The 18283-nt window shown below is 41.9% G+C and overlaps 1 protein-coding gene across 4 annotated transcripts in view; it reads right to left on the minus strand.

Moving 5' to 3' along the window:
* retsat (retinol saturase) overlaps window positions 1–18283 on the minus strand; it is a 49830-nt gene that overhangs the window by 25880 nt on the left and 5667 nt on the right. For 3 of the 4 annotated variants that reach the window (XM_062961311.1, XM_062961313.1, XM_062961310.1), the window contains exons 2-5: window positions 8629–8811; window positions 4062–4303; window positions 2962–3163; window positions 1046–1243 (exon numbers count right to left, since the gene is read on the minus strand). In XM_062961311.1, the coding sequence (XP_062817381.1) occupies window positions 1046–1243; window positions 2962–3163; window positions 4062–4303; window positions 8629–8811 (825 nt within the window). Of the gene's footprint in view, window positions 1–1045; window positions 1244–2961; window positions 3164–4061; window positions 4304–8628; window positions 8812–14653; window positions 15580–18283 lie in introns of those variants that run through there. The other variant, XM_062961314.1, reaches the window with a different exon arrangement.

The following is an 18283-nucleotide window of genomic DNA, read 5'->3' on the forward strand; positions in this document are numbered from 1 at the left end:
ATGTAACTGTTTAGATTGCTTTAAACTCTTTATAGAGACAAGGCAAAATTTACACCTCAAGACAGTAATCTGCAACCACATATGTCAGGTCATTCTGCAGATGGAGCTGGTGCATCTGCAGTGATCGATATGACAGACAATGCTTCCATTAGCAACAGAGGCTCAGTGTAATTAAAGAGAGGATTTAAGCAGATAAGCCTCTTAAACACCTTCAAGAGAGTTCCATGTAGGTGGGAAGCACTTCGGCAGGGTTGCTTATTTCTTTAGACCACAAAAGACAAGTGCTCTGAACTCACACAGGAATCTTTTTATGTAAGAGAACAAGAGGGTTGTGCTTCTGTTTCAATATAATACGAGGGCTATTCAGAAAGTAGGTTACGTTTTGGATTTTTAAAAGGACAAAGTATAGGAGAAATCATTTACCATATGCAGCGGAAAGGCACATCCCAAAACTACAATCTCATGTAATCCCCATTTAAATTTAGCCACGTTTCTTATAGATAAATGAGTTTGAAAAGTACTGCACCAGTAAATTCCCCGCTTGTGTCATCAGCTCTTCCCCCTTCTCCCTTCCTGCAGCGTAGCCAAAACGCTGCGCTGCCAGTCACGCCGCCATTGTTGAAACGGAGAAGAGAGGCAGCAAATTTACTGGTGCAGTACTTTTCAAACTCATTTATCTATTAAAAACATGGCTAAATTTAAATGGGGATTACATGAGATTGTAGTTTTGGGATGTGTCTTTCAGCTGCATATGGTAAATGATTTATCCTATACTTGGCCCTTTTTAAAATCCAAAACGTAACCTATTTTCTGGATAGCCCTTGTATCTTAAGAGATGTCCAGAAGAAATAAAGGTGGAGTTAAAATCTAGAAATCCAAAGGTTAATTGGCCCAAACAGTTTGTTGGTTGTTAGAGATGATAAACTATAGTCCAATACCAAACAGGGTGAATCAAGAATATGCTTTTCTTGAGGCACAGATATTTTAGATACTACAGCCTATGGTTTCACAGGGGAAAAGAGACTGCTAGCCCAGTTTAACTTACCACATGCTTTTCCCTGAGGATCCACCAAGATGCTCTGAACAGGTGCCTTGGTGAGGACAATCCCTCCCGCTCGCTGAATGATGTGGATGGACTGAAATACGATTTCACTGGAACCGCCTTGAGGATACCACCCACCTCCGAAGAAGTGCTCAACAAGGATTGCATGTAAAGAAAAGCTGGCCTTAGAAGGGATCACTCCTAGGACACACACAGAGAAGAACAAGGGCCTGAGCAAGAAGCTGCAATGATGTATGAGGTTTAGCAGAGGAATTGTTTGGTTTCCACCAAACAGGAAAAATGTACTAGAAGAAAATCTTTCTCCTGGAAATTATACCATAGCTATTTCTCTTTTTCTCGCCAACTAGACTAGAGGGTTATTTTTTTCATCTGCTTGCCCTAAGGCTCTGCTGTGGCATATGAACCCTACCTGAAATTTGGCAGATAAAAACTTTTCAGTTGTGACCACCCTCCCTTTAGAATGTACATCCCAGTGAAGCTCACTGGCAGGAATGCTGGGGATCCTGGGAGTTATAACTGGAAAGAACTGGAAAGCACCAAGTATGGAAGGGTAAAAGAGACTATATTGATGGACCAATGGACTGACGTAATCAAAAGTGCTTTCCTATACTCCTTAATGCACAGTTGCCCTGAAAGCAGAAGCCCTTTCTTCTCTTTCTCTTCCTCGTTTTATTTATTTTTATTTATTTTATTTATTTATTGGACTTATACCGCTACTCCCAATTTGGCTCGGAGTGGTTTACAGAAATAGATTAAAACAATACAATTGGCTTTAAATAACAATAAGAACAGAACAGAACTGTGGTGGAGGCTCCTTCTTTGGAGGCTTTTAAACAGAGGCTGGATGGCCATCTGTCGGGGGTGCTTTGAATGCGGGTGCTTTGAATTTCCTGCTTCTTGGCAGGGGGTTGGACTAGATGGCCCATGAGGTCTCTTCCAACTCTACTATTCTATGATTCTATGATTCATAGCCCCAAGTTTTTCACCCATCGAAAGCTTGTCAGAAGAGAAAGGTTTTACAGGCTTTCCGAAAGGCAAGTTTTTGAATATGGTCACTTTCAAAACGCATGACATGATGTAGTTGTGTTGACATTTTCCACCACCACTATTTCACTACTTTCTACTTACAAACACAAGGAATGGCATATTATAATTCCTTTAACTGGATGGTCCAAGAAGAAAGACAAAAAAATGTGGGAATTCTGTTATCACAGATATATTTTCCACGTTGCCTACCACAGGAGTCATCGACTTGATGATCATCTGTGCCTTAGTGCCTCTGGGAACCTCTTCAATTATTTTCTGCACCTCTCCATTTAATATTTCTTTTCCCCTCAGATTTTTTGTCTTCAAATCTTGAGTGGATACAAAGCAGCAAAGATCTAGATTTTAGCCACATCTCTTTTTTGCTTTTTGTTGTTTAGAATGACTTAGGGGCTGCTATGGTGCAGCGAGTTAAACTGCCGAGCTGCGGAACTTGCTTATCGAAAGGTCGGCGGTTCTAATCTGCAGACCCCCAGCTTCTGCCAACCTAGCAGCCTGAAAACGTGCAAATGTGTGTAGATCATTTGGCACTGCTCCAGTGGAAAGGTAATGGGCTCCATGCAGTCATGACCTAGGAGGTGTCTATGGACAACACCGGCTCTTCGGCTTAGAAATGGAGATGAGCACCGACCCCCAGAGTCAGACTCGACTAGACTTAATGTCAAGGGGAAACCTTTACCTTTACCAGAATGACTTTGGGGCCCACATTCCTTTCCACAATCCAGAATGCCTCTGGCCTCCAGAAAATTCTTCTAATTAGAGTCACATTTAGAAGAGGTCTCTTTAATCCCTCTTAATGATGGAGAAACCATTGTTTTTTGAAAATATATGCATTGAGAGTTAGAGCCACCTACCATAGGTAGGGAAGATATAAGTGAACACTGCTTTCAGGTCTGCATTTGAAGTAATCTCAGCTACGACATTCAAAACATTTTTGGACAGCATCCTGAAGAAAGGACAGACCAAGGCCAGCAAGCCACTCCGGTGCAAAAACATAACCAAGGGGATTGGAAGCATTTTCAGTATAGCCAAGAGGGGACATCCTTTGGAAACTTTCTGCAAGGAGCCGGGACAGAACGAGAAAGAGACAAAGTATGCATTAAACGAGGCACTGGCAAATCTCAGGATACAAGCAAATAAACTGCTTATTTTGGCAGGTATTCTCCTCTGACTAGAGAAACACCCAATATGCTGAATGTAGAGGTGGTGGCCTGCTGCCCATACATGCTACAACGTGCAACATCGTTGACCACTGATTTAACAATGAAGCCAGAAGAGATTTGATAGAGCTATACTTTTGTAATGTATTATGATTTGGCGGATAAACTGAAAGATGGAGTGAGTTCATTAGGAAAAAGAAAGGAAAAACTTGGAATAGTTATATTGTATTATTAATTTTGGAAAATTATTTTTTAAATTAAAAAATTGGCCACTAGTTCTGCTGGTTGGGACTGACAAGACCTGGTATCCAGTAACATCTGGAGGACTTGAGATGGGAAAACCTGGAAAAATTGGAGAAAACCCAGATTTTTTTCATTTTTTCCACCACCCCCCCCCATTTTTCCGTTTTTCCCTGGTTTTTTTTTTTCAGGCCTTCCCCTTTCTACAGAGGACCACTGGGTGCCTGCTATGTTGAAGATCAGGTTACTACAATTGAGTTGAAGCTATAACTCTGTTATAAAACACATGCTTTGTATTTAGAAGGACATAGATCAAACCACTGTCCAACAGCTGGCTGTGACCAACAGGAGTTGCATTTTTACAAATCTGGAAAGCACCAGGCTGATATATGTACGTACATCAACTATAAAGTTTAAACAGATATATTTTTTAAAAAAATCTAGATTCAGATCTCATTGACTGCTTGAATGAATATTCAAGTTTAACAAACCAGTAACAGAATATTTGACTGAAAGATTCTTCTACCCTAAAACAATAACGTTAGAAGGACCACCTTTACAAGTGTCACGAATCTATCGATAGCAGCCTCTTCTCCGGGGAACTGTTTTTTTAGTCCTTGGATGTAATCTGTCTCCCCGCTATGTAGGTAATACCGCTTGCCAACATCAGGGTCCCCCAGAATCAATGTATCGAAGGGAGAATCCATCTTGGCCCATTGGAGCTGCCCATCTGTGAGCTGGTCAATCATCATGCGCAGAATGGAGCCCTCCTCCATCTGTCCCACATAATGGATCCCTGGAAGTCAAGCCAGAAAGTGTTACGATGGAGGAATGATTTCAGGCAAACACCTCCCAGTGCTACTCGTCAAAAGATGCCATCATATTCTGTTTACGGTTCTCTGTGTTTCCTACCTTTCAGCATTATTGGCCTTTACTCTTTATAGTAAGTAAAAAAAAAGATAGAAGAAGCAGTGAGGAAATATTGGAGTTAGAAATGATATCGGCAGGACCATCTGAAAAAAAGTATGGTTGCTTACATGTAACCATGTTTCTTTGAGTGGTCATCTATGAAATCCATACATATGCAGTCTGCTGCATCAAACTACATATGTGAGGTTTCACAGAGACCACGAAGGAGAAAATAATCCCTGAGGTAGGGCAATTACATAATGAAGCCTCATAGAGAAGTATCCCAGTATAATATCTTGTGCTTTTCCTTAAAATTGTGAAGATGTGGATGAATTAATGCCTTATTATCAATTTTAGGAACATGTCAGATATCGTTGATATGGTTTCTACAAGATGAGGTCTCATGATGCTGTTATTCATATTCAGTATTAGCTGTGTCCTGCCACACATTGCTGTGGCTAATAGGAATTGTATTGAATAGTTTTGCTGCTCCTAAGTTTGGGCGGTTTGTATATAGGCGCCTGCTTGGTTGGGGTGGTTGAATGGGACGGAGTGGCCTGATGGGTTCCAAATGTGTGGGCTTTTTATGTAGGGGAAATATTGGTTGGACAGGTTGAAGAGGAGTGAATGGTCTTGGTGCTTTGAAGGCTGGCCACTTTCTACCTTGTGGAATTGTTGGTTGGTCTGGTCGAATAGGAGTGAATAGTGTGAGTGCAGGAAGTATGAATGTTGCAATTAGTTATCTTGATTTGTATTGAATGGCCTTGGAGGTTCGAGGCCTGGGTGTTTCCTGGTTGAGGGAATCTTTTGTTGGGAGGTGTAAGCTGGGTCTGATTGTTTCTTGTCTGGAATTCCCCTGTCTGGAATTTCCCTGTCTTCTGAGTGTTTTTTTTTTTTTGTATTTTGTGTCCTGATTTTAGAGATTCTATTGTTCTGTTTTCTTATTAGATCATAGTAATTATTACATATGATATACAGTAATGTTATGTATTAATTACTGTTTTTACGAATTTAGCACCCAAACATTGGAACATTTAGTTGAAAAACATTGAGTACTAAATGGCAGACTGTCTTGGGTAAGTGAAGGTTGGCTAAGTGAGAGTGTAGTGTATTGTCTGTTTGGAGGGGAAGTGTGAATGTTGTCATTGGCGAGCTTGATTAGCACTGAATGGCCTTGAAGCTTCAGTGCCTGGATGCCTCTTGCCTGTGAAGTTGTTTTTTTTATTATTGTTGTGATTGTGATTGTTTTTTTTATATAATTGAGGGGTAAATTGAGGGAAAGAGGAGGAGAAATTGAAAGTAATTGAGGGAGAACGCTTTCTTCCTTCCTCCCTCTCCTCCTCCTTCTGGCCCCGGCCTCTGCGTACCTCCATGGCGTTGGTGTGTCTGTTTGACGGGGCGACGTGGGCCAGGCCTCTCCCGTTCTCCCTCCTCTGTTTCCCTCATGACAATGAGGAGGCCCCGGAGGAGGGTGGCCGGTGAGGAGGCCTGCCCGTCGGGCCCTGTCCTTGCCGTGCCCCTCGGCCCTGGTCCTCGCCAGGCCTCACCGGAGGGCGGGGGGCTCCGTGCAGGCCTCACTGCTCCCTCCTCTCTGATGCGACATTGAGGGCCGCTGGGTTTTTGTTGGTGGGCAGTGCCTCAGGCTGGAAAAGGGAAGCATTTGGGAGCGCCTGTTGAGGGGAGGGGTGGGGTGGGGGTTGTTCTGTCCATGCCTGGGGTTCATTTTAGCGCAGGCGCACATGGAACGTTCTTGTGTTTTGGATTTTTTAGGCCTCCTGTTGTCTATTTTTGTTGTATGAACCTAGAGGTGTGAATGAGGGGTTGTGCTGCTAAATTTTGAGGTTGTGGGGTATGTAGTTTTGTTGTTTTGTCCAAGGAAGGAATTTCATTACATTTATATATATATATAGTAGACATGTCCAAAAAATCGTTTTGAATCGTATATCGGAATTATTTCGGATTGTTCTCGCTTTTTGATACGCATTCCGAGACATTGTCTCACAGCACAACCAGCAATGTAATTCGAACCATTGTTGGCCCATTGTCTAATTGTCTCTTAATGTTTCGTTAATTCCCCCCCCCCCCAATTTTTAAAAAATATATAGCTGCCACTCCCCGGCCAATAAGAAGCTTCCACAATGGATGCAAAGGGTTTTGTTGCTGGTTTGTTCTCTTAGCAAGAGAATTTCTAGCTTTCAAAGTATCTTTGCATTCCTTGCCAGGGCATTGCTTGGTCCATTTCTAATTGAAGGTATTGGGTTGAGGCTTGTGGGATTACATAGCCAGAGACACCATTGATTTCCAGTGTCCTTCTTGCTTACAAATATAGCAAGGGAATTTCTAGTTTTCAAAGTATCTTTGCACAACTTGCAAGGGCATTGCAAATTTGGTGAGGATAGCTCAAGAAATGAGGGCGGGAGAGCCCTGTAAAAGTCCCCCCCCCTCGGGTTCCTTTTTTTTTTTGGGCGATTGCGCATGCACGTCCACCATTTTAGAAACATTTAGAATCATTACGAATTTTCGGAAATATCCGAAATTTTGGGGTGAAAAATCGGAAATACTTTCTATATCGAAGGGCCAGTGCCCCCTACTTTAGAAACGAGAATTGAAACATTTTTTTCATCGATCGGACATACCTAATATATATAGATAAAGGATCAGTTTAAAATATCCCATTGTTTTTACCATGTGATGTCTTGCATGAGTTAGTCAGAGGAAGATAGAATATAAATGTTCAGAACCATCACTAGATTGTTAGAGATGCAATTGGAATAAACGTTCCTGGGAAAAAAGAGATTGGATAGAGACCTTGATTTTGCTCACTTTTCCTGGCCTCCTTTTCTAGCCACAGAGAGAGTTAAGGGAGGTGGGTAGCATATAGCCTCAGTTGTGCCAGCTCGGCACAGGAATGGAGGGGTGTGTGCAGTGTGCCCCAAAAAGACGGAGGTAAAAGGGACATGGTTTGGTCCCAGGAAGGGCTCTCTTTGGGATGAGGTTGCTGCTAAGCCTAGTAAAAGGACACTACAGCAATGGAGTTTGCTTTCCTACACAATGGGAATCCCTTTTCTGGAATGGCTCCTAGTTAAACTAGCCTTTTTCAGATGTGACAGTCATTTTCAAGGTATCTGATATACCCCAGCCCAGGTAAGTTGAATGACAACACCCGGAATCATTGACCATTGCTTGTATTATTTAGTCAGGGTTTCCAGAGTTCAAAAACGGTGTGTGTGTGTCATTGTCAGAGATAACTACAATGACTGAGGTCTTTGATTGTTAAGAATCTTGGCCCACATTTTTAATCATTTATCAGCACTTTTAGTATCACCCATAATAGCAAGCGCTTGCAAGATAAACTTGCTAGGTTGCTCAGATTGGGGCCACAGAGCTGAAGAGAAGGAGGTTAACTCTTTTCCTGCTGTCTTTTTTCTCTCAGTTGAAAAGTGACAAATTCCCTACATAGTTAGAAGGGGTTCAGATTAGGAAAACAGCAGAAGGTGTTACTTGTCCTTGCCCAGGCTATTCAGATCCAGATATAAAAATATGCTGCATTGATATGCTTGTAACCTGGATATGGAGGTGGGGAGGTCAGTACTATGTCATGGTTAGAGTATCCGGCATAGGAGACCCGGGCTCTATGAACTATGAAACCCATGTGTTGACCTTCAGCAAGTCAATCTACAACTGATTTATTTAACAGGGTTGTTACGAGGATTTTAATGTAGAGGAACTTTGCACCATCACCTTCAGTTATTTGAAGAAAGTTGGGTTATACATATAAGCAATCATGAATACATTATTCGCACATGGCTGTTCCATCTAGTTTGGTTCTAATTTATGCAGTTCACAGAATCATGATTTCTTGAGCAAAATTTGGCATGGATTTTTTAAATTCTTAGGACAGTTCCTTTTGGTTATAAACAAGATTTAGGTCCCTTCCACACAGCTGAATAAAATCACACATTACCTGCTTTGAACTGGAATATATGGCAGTGTGGATTCAGAAAACCCAGTTCAATACAGATATCGTGGGATTTTCTGCCTTGATATTCTGGGTTATATGGCTGTGGGGAACTACTATTTACAAGTTCCTGTTACAATGGCTGCACGACTGGGAGAATTCTGGGGGCTATAGTTTAAATGAGTACTTTCTTTGCGATTAAGCAAAACTCAGAAGTATATTGTCCTGCTTCCAGTGTATTCAAGCTGCCTTACCTACATCAAACTCATAACCCTTCTCATTGAAGGTATGGCAACAGCCTCCTGCCTTCCCATGTTGCTCCAAGACCAGAACCCGCTTCCCCGCTTTGGAAAGCATCACAGCTACAGCCAGGCCTCCATATCCACTCCCAATGACAATAGCGTCCAGATGGTCAGGAACTTTGTCTCTGGAGAAGCCTGGAATGGAAGAACAAAGTCAGTGATGAATGACTCCAGTCAGACATACTATAGGCCAAGCTATAGTATAGTAGAAAACCGGAAGAAACAAGTTACCTAGCAAGTGTTATCCTTGCCCGTTCCCATTCAGTCTCCCTGACCCCCAACCTCCCAATGTAATCCTGTTGCTATAATCCTCAACTCTCCTCTTCCCATTAGCTATCCTTGTTTGCTCCATCTCATCCAAAATTAGATTGTGTGGTAGGAACAAGATACACCATAATACATGGTTCATTTAAATAGTCCTCCCATGTCCTGGTTCTATTTCATTTACGAGATACAACTTTTTTTTAAAAAAAGTGCTTGGAAGTTGACTTTTGATGAGCAGATTGATTGTTTTCAGACATCAATACTAATGGACCACGGTAAAGAACTGTATGACCTGTATCACCTTATGCACTCCTTTGACCATATATGTGAGGGCCATGATTTGCACCTTTCTCGATCTTAATAATTCTATTCCACTCCCACAACTACATAAACATGATTTAGAATTTGAGGCTTTAGTATTATTCTTTACTGCATCTAAGGGGGTGGATTGATATCCACAAAAGCTCATGCTAAAATAAAAACCAGTGAATCACAAGGATGTGGCTACATTTCTTTCCCCCCACTTTTCTCCTCCCATTTCCTTTATTCTTTTCATGCTGCAAGAAAATATCATGGCTACTTCTGTGAAAACATAGAAACTTCATTTTATTGGTTTGCAAAGAGATGGTCGTATTAGTTTGGCTTCAGCGTGAAAAGCTGGAAGGGAAAAAGGACAACTGTGGCACCTTTATGGCTAACCAATTTATTTCAGCTCACTTCGTCAGATTCATAAAAGGGAGTGTCAGGAGACACCCATTTATATATGATGGACTGGAAGTGGGATGTGCTACGTAATAGAAATTCAACATGTGTTGGCATGATGATGAGTGACAAGCACATATTTTAATTCTTTTATTGAATATAGCCCCGGTGGCAAAGTGTGTTAAAGCACTGAGCTGGAGACCGAAAGGTCCCAGGTTCAAACCCCAGGAGCGGCGTGAGCGGCCGCTGTTAGCCCCAGCTCCTGCCAACCTAGCAGTTCGAAAACGTGCCAATGTGAATAGATCAATAGGTACCACTCCGGCGGGAAGGTAATGGCGCTCCATGCAGTCATGCTGGCCACATGACCTTGGAGGTGTCTACGGACAACGCCAGCTTTTTGGCTTAGAAATGGAGATGAGCACCAACCCCCAGGGTCAGACATGACTGGACTTAACGTCAGGGGAAAACCTTTACCTTTACCTTATTGAATATACACGCAATGCAGTTTATCGCCTTCAAACTAGGCTCCTTGTGACCAAGTACTCCGATCACAGCTTTACTGCCATTCTTCATAGCAGCGGAGGAAGTCTTCACCTGAAATGTTGTTCAAAGCCCTCATTACAGCTATCTGGACATTTTCAACTGTCCCAAAATTATGTCCTTTGCGATTGGTTTTGAACTTTAGGAAAGAAAATTGCATGGAGTCATATAAGGGTTGTAGGACATGTGGGGAAATGGCCATACAGTCTGGAAAATTCACAGCACCCCAATGATTCCGGCCATGAAAGCATTCGACAATACATGTGGGGAAATGTTCCAAACAGTCTTCATACGAAGCACATTATTCTTGCTTCGAGAAGATAAAGGATGCTGCTCCAGACTCCTTTGCATTTTCGCCGGTGACAAGACACAAAGCCTGCTATGCACTTTGCTGATGCACCAACTGTTGCAAAGGTGTAGACTCAACCGAGGGAAGTCAAATTGCATGCCTGGGTTTCCCTCTCCACCTTTCTCAACCCCCACTGTCCTTTCTTTACCTTTCTCCACTGTGCAAAAATTAATATTGTTATTTTATTGTATGACACAGCAAACAAGATAGATATGCTGGATTTCATATCACAAAATCACAAGTCGAACACTTCCCAAGTGTCTAGGACTGTGTGATGTATTTTCAGATGATGCGCGCAGATCCCAGCAGGGTGGCCTTTTGCAGTTGGCAGATCGTGATTTTGTCAATGTCTATTGTTTCCAAATGCCGGCTGAGATCTTTTGGCACGGCACCCAGTGTGCCGATCACCGCCGGGACCACCTGCACTGGTTTCTGCCAGAGTCTTTGAAGTTCAATCTTGAGGTCCTGATAGCGGCTGAGTTTTTCCTGTTGTTTTTCGTCAATGCGACTGTCACCACAACATCAATTATCCAAACCTTTTTCTTTTCCACAACTGTGATGTCTGATGTGTTGTGTTCCAGAACTTTGTCAGTCTGGATTCGGAAGTCCCACAGTATCTTTGCATGTTCATTTTCCAATACTTTTGCAGGTTTGTGATCCCACCAGTTCTTTGCTGCCCATTAGTATTATGGAGAATCAAACCAAAACGAAGTCTATACTGGCTCGGTCGTCGCCCAGGATAAAAAGGACCGCGGTGGATGCTGCTGATTCTGGACATCCATTGACAAGTGGGCTACGGAATCATCAAAACCCAAATGAACAGTCACAGAAGCGGCAGAACTATTGTTATTATTCTTATTATTGTAGTAGGTGAAGGGACCATAAGCCAGAAAATAGTAAACTTTTGCCTATGTAGCTTTGCCTCTGCATATGCCCCCCCCCCCCTTCCTGTGAGCTGGTGCCTTTCTAAGGGGCTGTTCCAAAGAGAGAAGAAAGCTCAGAGTAAACAGATGAGGTCACAGGTATCATTTATGCTAATTAGGTGTGAAAGGTGAGGAAGACCCTCAGCCATTGGTCAATTCTAGATAAGCCAAAGGTATATAATCTTTGTTTGCTACACACATGTTGCGATGGCCATTTGCATAGTATGGACCCACTAAAATGGGTGCCTACGGCTGTTTGCCTTATCATTAGCTGTGAAAACAATAAAAGGCTTGTTTTATTGCTCTCCTGGAATTCTCTCCTTTACTTCTCTTCCGGGCTAGTCTCCAACAAAAGCAGCAAACAGTGCTTTGGAACAGACTATGTATATATGTGGATCCGGAGAATTTGGAAGATTAATGCCCTGCTCAAACCTGAAATGTTTATTTTGGAACTAATTGATGATCACTCATTAGGAGAGACCGTTGTATGTGCAGAGATGGCAGAACAATGCTCTACCTTTTATGGGAGATTGACGGTTAGGAAAAATGGACTTGGAAACATGTACAAACAATCTATGATTATTAGAGAGAATTCACTAACAATCATTTTGAAAAATTCAAAGCACCTAATAGATGTTTTGAGCAGGGATAATATCCTCTTAGCACATTTTAATGCACAACATGCATTGTTGCCAACACTGTGAACCATCCTGAGTCCCCTTCGGCGTTGAGAAGGGCGATATATAAATACCACAAATAATAATAAATAATAAATTGTATTGGTATGCTTTGTACTGTAATGTGGCATTGAATTATTGCCAAAATTGTAAGCTGCTCTGAGTCCCTTTTGGGGTGAGATAGAGCGGGGTAGAAATATAGTAAACAGTAAAATATAGTAAATAAATAAAATAAATAAATTAGCACATTACATATACTAGTGTGTAAACCATAAATGTGTTTTCATGGAAAGCTTCTCCCATTAGCAAAATTAATTTTCTTGAAAGCCTTCCTTACCAGAGAAACAACGAAGCACCTCACCATTTAGCAGGCATGTATTTGTCATTTCACAGAGGACAGATAGTTATGCTAAATCAGTCTTTTCAAGGTTTTTGATGGTATCACAATATGAAAGTGCAGCTGCAGGTATGTTAGACTTGGAAGCTAGCGTGCGGTGAGGAAGACAATGTCTACCTTACAAATGCAAGATAACGAAAGAGATACAAATGGGAAGGTCATAATTTGTCACTGGTTTTGGCTTGACTGGTAGACACAAGCCCTTAGGCATCACCTGCCACACAGTGAGAACTGCCAACTCAGGTTAATACGGCTTTGGAGTTTCAGATTTTAAATAGGTGTCACTGATGTGGATACACACACACCTTCCCTACTAGCAATATTTCCAATTAATTGGGAGGATCAACTGAAAGCAAGTGAAGGGTATGAAAGCACCTCTGTCACAACAAGTCTGTTATATAAGGTATTTTAAAAATGTTATTTCCACCATATTACCAGAGGAATGATTCCTACACATTCTTGCATTCAGTGCCTTCTCTTCCCGGTTAAGAGCTTTGTAGTCACTGATGCAAAAAGTTCTAACTTGGCCAATGGACTGAGACCAATGTAGCTCAAAATGAAATAATTGGGAAATATTGAAATCTATATATATAAAAGGGTAATGAAATTGCGGCCTAGGACAAAACAACAAAACTACACACCCCAGAAACACTAAACTTGGCAGCACAACCCCTCATACATGCCTCTACATTCATAAAACAAAAAAAGAAAAATAAAGTCCTAATTAGAGGAAGAGGAATAATTGTTTTTATCCAATTGCTGCCAGTTAGAAGGCTAATCTCTGCCCACTTGGTCTCCTAGCAACGCACTCAGCCCAGGGGACAGGCAGAGTTAAGCCTCACTTAGGCCTCTTTCACACTGCCTATAAAATACAGATATCAGATTTGAACTGGATTATATGGCAGTGTAGACTCAAGGCCCTTCCACACAGCTATATAACCCATTTATAATCTTATATTATCTGCTTTGAACTGGATTATCTTGAGTCCACACTGCCATATAATCCACTTCAGTGTGCATTTTATACAGCTGTGAAGAAGGGGCCTCATATAATCTAGTTCTAAGCAGATAATATAAGATTATAAATATAATATATAATAATTACTGTGATATAATAATACAGAACAATATAATCTCTAAAATCAGGACAGTAAATAAAGAGGAACACTCTGAAAGCATAAGCCACAGCAACGCGTGGCCGGGCAAAGCTAGTAATATATAAAATATGAACTTACAAGAAGTTTAATTTTATAGAGGGCCACAATGTTAGAAGGTAGTCTGTGATTACAATGGGGTCTCAGTATTTGTTGGGGTTTGGTTCCATCCCAGTGGATACCACACTCTGCGAGTGTTCATTATATACAACAGTGTTCTAAAATGACATCCTTTTTATAAAATGGCATTTTGATTTTTTTTTAATATTTCAGTTGGTTTAATCTTAACTATGACTGTATTTGTACATCTTGTTGATCTTCTTAGCTGTCTTACAATCCAGTTTCGGGAGAAAGATAGAACATAAACAAATTAAAAAAAATAAGATTTGGTATCTACCAGTGGAGTATAATATGTCCTATACATTAAGTATGGGATCAAGGATGTCCACCATCACTTAAATTAGTCTTTAAACTGCTACAAAAGCATAAGCAGCCCTGTGATATCTTAAACACTAATCCATTGAGCATAGCAGGAAGTTTCACACACTTAATGGATTTTGTCAGATGCATGAAATGCTGAGATTTCGGATAAAAAGTCACACACCCTGCATGCTTGGGTTTGAATCTATATATATAAAAGAGTGATGGCATCGTGGCACCGAGCAAAACAACTAAACTACGGGCCCCCCAACCTTGAAATTGGACAACACAGCCCATCATCCATGCCTCTAGGTTGATACAATAAAAAATCCCATCCAAAACCTCCATGGGACCTTAAACCCCCAGCTGTCAGCCTAGCTGGAAGGCCCATGGTGGTCGGAGGAGGAGGAGGGGCCTCCACGCGGTTGGGCCGCGGAGGAAACATTCTCAGGCCGCGGCGGGGCCCCAGCAGGCATGGAACAACCCCCCCCCCCCCAAGCGCCCCTTCCTCCATGCGCCACAGGCCGGAGCGAGTCCCCCCCCCGACTCACCTCAGCCTCCCAAGGCCGCGAGGCCCCAAGGTTTCTTTTCTTTCTTTTTTTTTTTTTGGGATGTGGAGGCCTGCAGAGCCGAAGGCGGGGGGGGGGGGCTTCCAGAAAGGCACCCCCTCCCCATGAAGACCATCGCAGGCTCCTCCGTGCCCCGCAGGCCTCAGGGCGGCCCCGGCCACGAGAGAGCCGGAGCCCTAACCTTCCCCCCCAAGATCCACCTCCGCCTCCCGCCAGGCCGGAGGGAGGCCGCAAGGACCAAGGTTTCTTTTCTTTTAACTATTTTCTTTGGGAGATAAACGCCTCAAGGCCGGGAAGCGCCCTGGCCCCAAGGAGGGAGGCCCCCAGGCCCCAATGTTTGGGTTTAGGTTTTTTTTAGATGGAGGCCTCTAAATTCCAGAAAGGAAACAACTGGGCCAGCTGACACCTCCCAACAAAGGATTCCCCCAGGCAGGAAGCAACAATATAATCTCTAAAATCAGGACATTACATAAAGAAAACACTCTGAAAATGGGCATTCCAGAAAGGAAACCAACAGGGCCAGCTAACACCTCCCAACAAAGGATTCCCCCAGGCAGGAAACAACCAGGCTACCAAACAGCAAGGCTATTCAGTGCTGTTCAGCCTAACCAAGCAAGATTTCCCCTTCATAGTACACCCTCAGGGTTTCAAGCCATGAGGCTACTTCGTCTCATTCTGCCTGCCCAAGAAAGGATGCCCCTATGTAGAAAGCAGTCTTTGAAACAGCGAGGCTATTCAGTGCCATTCAAATTGGCTAAAAAACCATTTCCCTACAACACAAATACCCAGCCTTCCAAGCAGGAAACCTATTCCATTGTATTCCAGCTCACCAAACAACGATTCACGTAAGGAGAAAACACCCAGACTTTAAGACTGCAAGGCTATTCACTGCTATTCCAACTGGTCAACAAATGATTCCCATCAGCCACAGCAACGTGTGGCCAGGCACAGCTAGTTGTTTATAAAGAGATCATAGAGAAACTGAATTGCAGAATGTATGAGATTTTTTCTTTGTGTGCCAGGAGCAACTTGAGAAACTGCAAGTCACTTCTGGTGTGAGAGAATTAGCCTTCTCCAAGGACTTTTCCCAGGGGATGCCCGGATGTTTGATGTTTTACCATATTTATGAGAGGCTTTTCTCATGACTCCGCATGGGGAGCTGGAGCTGACAGAGGGAGCTCATCTGCTCTCCCCAGATTCGAACCGCCGACCCGTCGGTCAACAGTCCTGCCGGCACAAGGGTTTAACTCATTGCGCCGCCAAGGGCACCATATGAGAAATGACTCTTATGAACACCAGCTGTCGTAGATATAGATAACTCCAACAAGTTCATATTAGGTAAGCCCATTAACATAATGCAGCACAATAAAAAGCTATTATTCTTGATACAAATCTCCTGTGATACACCAAAGCATTCTTTTGAGTTTTCACCCAGAATTGTCTCCAAATTCCATCTGAAGTTTCTGCACTGCAAACTTGTTACTTTATACAGTTTTACTTATGGTGCTATAAGACAGGTTTGAGCAAGGATGCTTTCAGAGAAATCTTTTCTCTACCAAATTTTCATGATAACCTTCTGTGTTTTCGCACATTTTTTCTTAGCAGGAGAAAAAAATCTATCAAGGAAGATAACATGGAAGAGGTACCCAATACCTTTTGATTGGGGACTGTGTGTAACTTCTCTGTTTAGATTCACCCCGATTTGTTAATTTGTATCTCACCATACCATTTTAAAATAATGATATGTAAGAATCTTGTGCCATAATAATAATAATAATAATAATAATAATAATAATAATAATAATAATAATTTTATTTTTGTACCCCGCCACCATCTCCCCAGAGGGACTCGGGGCGGCTTACAGATATAAAACCAATATACAATAATATCAAATACAAAACACACAAATAAATTTAAAAGGCATTAAAAATCACAGTCATTATAAAACACTTGAGAAACACAGCAATAAAAACATAAAATGAGCTGGGCAAAGTGCACTGAGTGGAACTTGTAAACAAGAAGGAAGTTAAGGTGCTACAAGGTCGTGGGAAGAGCCTTAGACTGGGGTGAACACTGAGGCTATGTCAGGATTGCCATAAGGATTTCTACACACTTGAAGTGGATGAAGTGGGTTCCTCCCCATGAAAACTTGGACAAAATTAAACTTGACAAGACGTCTTTGATCTCTAATGTGGCTCCTTTTTGTGATGCGCCTTCAAGTTGACTCTGGCTTATGATCATCCTATCATAGGGTTTTCTTGACAAGATTTACCCAGAAAGCTGAAGCAATGGGTCTCAATAGCTGGGTGGGGATTTCAACCCTGATCTCCCTGAATTCTAGTCCAACACTTACACAATGCTGGGTCCCATGCTCTGCATAGCTAAAAATTGGCTTATTGTGGAAACAAGGATTGGAGATAAAGCTTCAGTTGAAGCCCCTTTTTCCATGCTAATAACTCTTTCAGGAGTGAATTTCTTTTGAACAGCTTTTGAATATTTGGTGGAATATTAGATGAAGACACTCACATTTCATCATCAAGCATTTTAGTGATATTACTTATTTCACATAGGCTCAGAAGTTTCTCATCACATTTAGGCAACATACTTACTTGCACACTGCAGCTGACACACTAATGTGTTGCCACACACAGTTTGGAAAGCTCTGTTCTACAGCTCCAGTCTGAGTTTATAGTATGTTTCTGACCCCAAAATAGTAAATAAAAATAAAAATAAAAAGGGTTTGCTATTATCCACAGTTTTAGTTATCTATTGTGGATGGTCTTAGAACTTATCCCCCCACAGATACGTGGGTCGAACTCTACGATGTGGACCCTCCAAAACCAACCTATTACATTACACTATGTAACGCGATTTTTGTTCCTGGGTTATAAATGTCATTTCCTAATTGGTTCTCTCATAAAGCATGGGGAAAGTTTATTAAACTGCAAAAAATTTGTTTTTGTGGTCTGCACAAAGGGAACCGCTGGTGGCGCAGTGTGTTAAAGCGCTGAGCTGCTGGACTTGCGGACCGAAAGGTTGCAGGTTCGAATACGGAGTGAGCACTCACTGTTAGCCCCAGCTTCTGCTAACCTAGCAGTTCAAAAACATGCAAATGTGAGTAGATCAATAGGTACCAATCCGGAAAAAAGGTAACAGCGCTCCATGGCCACATGACCTTGGAGGTATCTATGGACAACGTTGGCTCTTCAGCTTAGAAATGGAGATGAGCACCAATCCCTAGAGTCGGACATGAATGGACTTAATGTCAGGGAAAAACATTTACCTACCTACCTATACAGGTTAAAAATTGCATATTTTCATTAAGGAAAATTACAAACCAAGTGCCTAGGCTAAAGGAAATAATAGTACTATCATCAGCCAAAAAATGAAGTTTCTGGAGTATAACAACTACAGTAGAGTCTCACTTATCCAACACTCACTTATCCAAGGTTCTGGATTATCCAACACATTTTTGTAGTCAAGGTTTTCAATACATTGTGATATTTTGGTGCTAAATTCGTAAATACAGTAATTACTACATAGCATTACTGCGTATTGAACTACTTTTTCTGTCAATTTTGTTATATAACATGACCAAGCTTAGCCTTCTA

The sequence above is a fragment of the Anolis carolinensis genome, unplaced genomic scaffold (genome assembly GCF_035594765.1).
Source record: "Anolis carolinensis isolate JA03-04 unplaced genomic scaffold, rAnoCar3.1.pri scaffold_8, whole genome shotgun sequence".
In the NCBI taxonomy this organism is placed as follows: domain Eukaryota; kingdom Metazoa; phylum Chordata; class Lepidosauria; order Squamata; family Dactyloidae; genus Anolis; species Anolis carolinensis.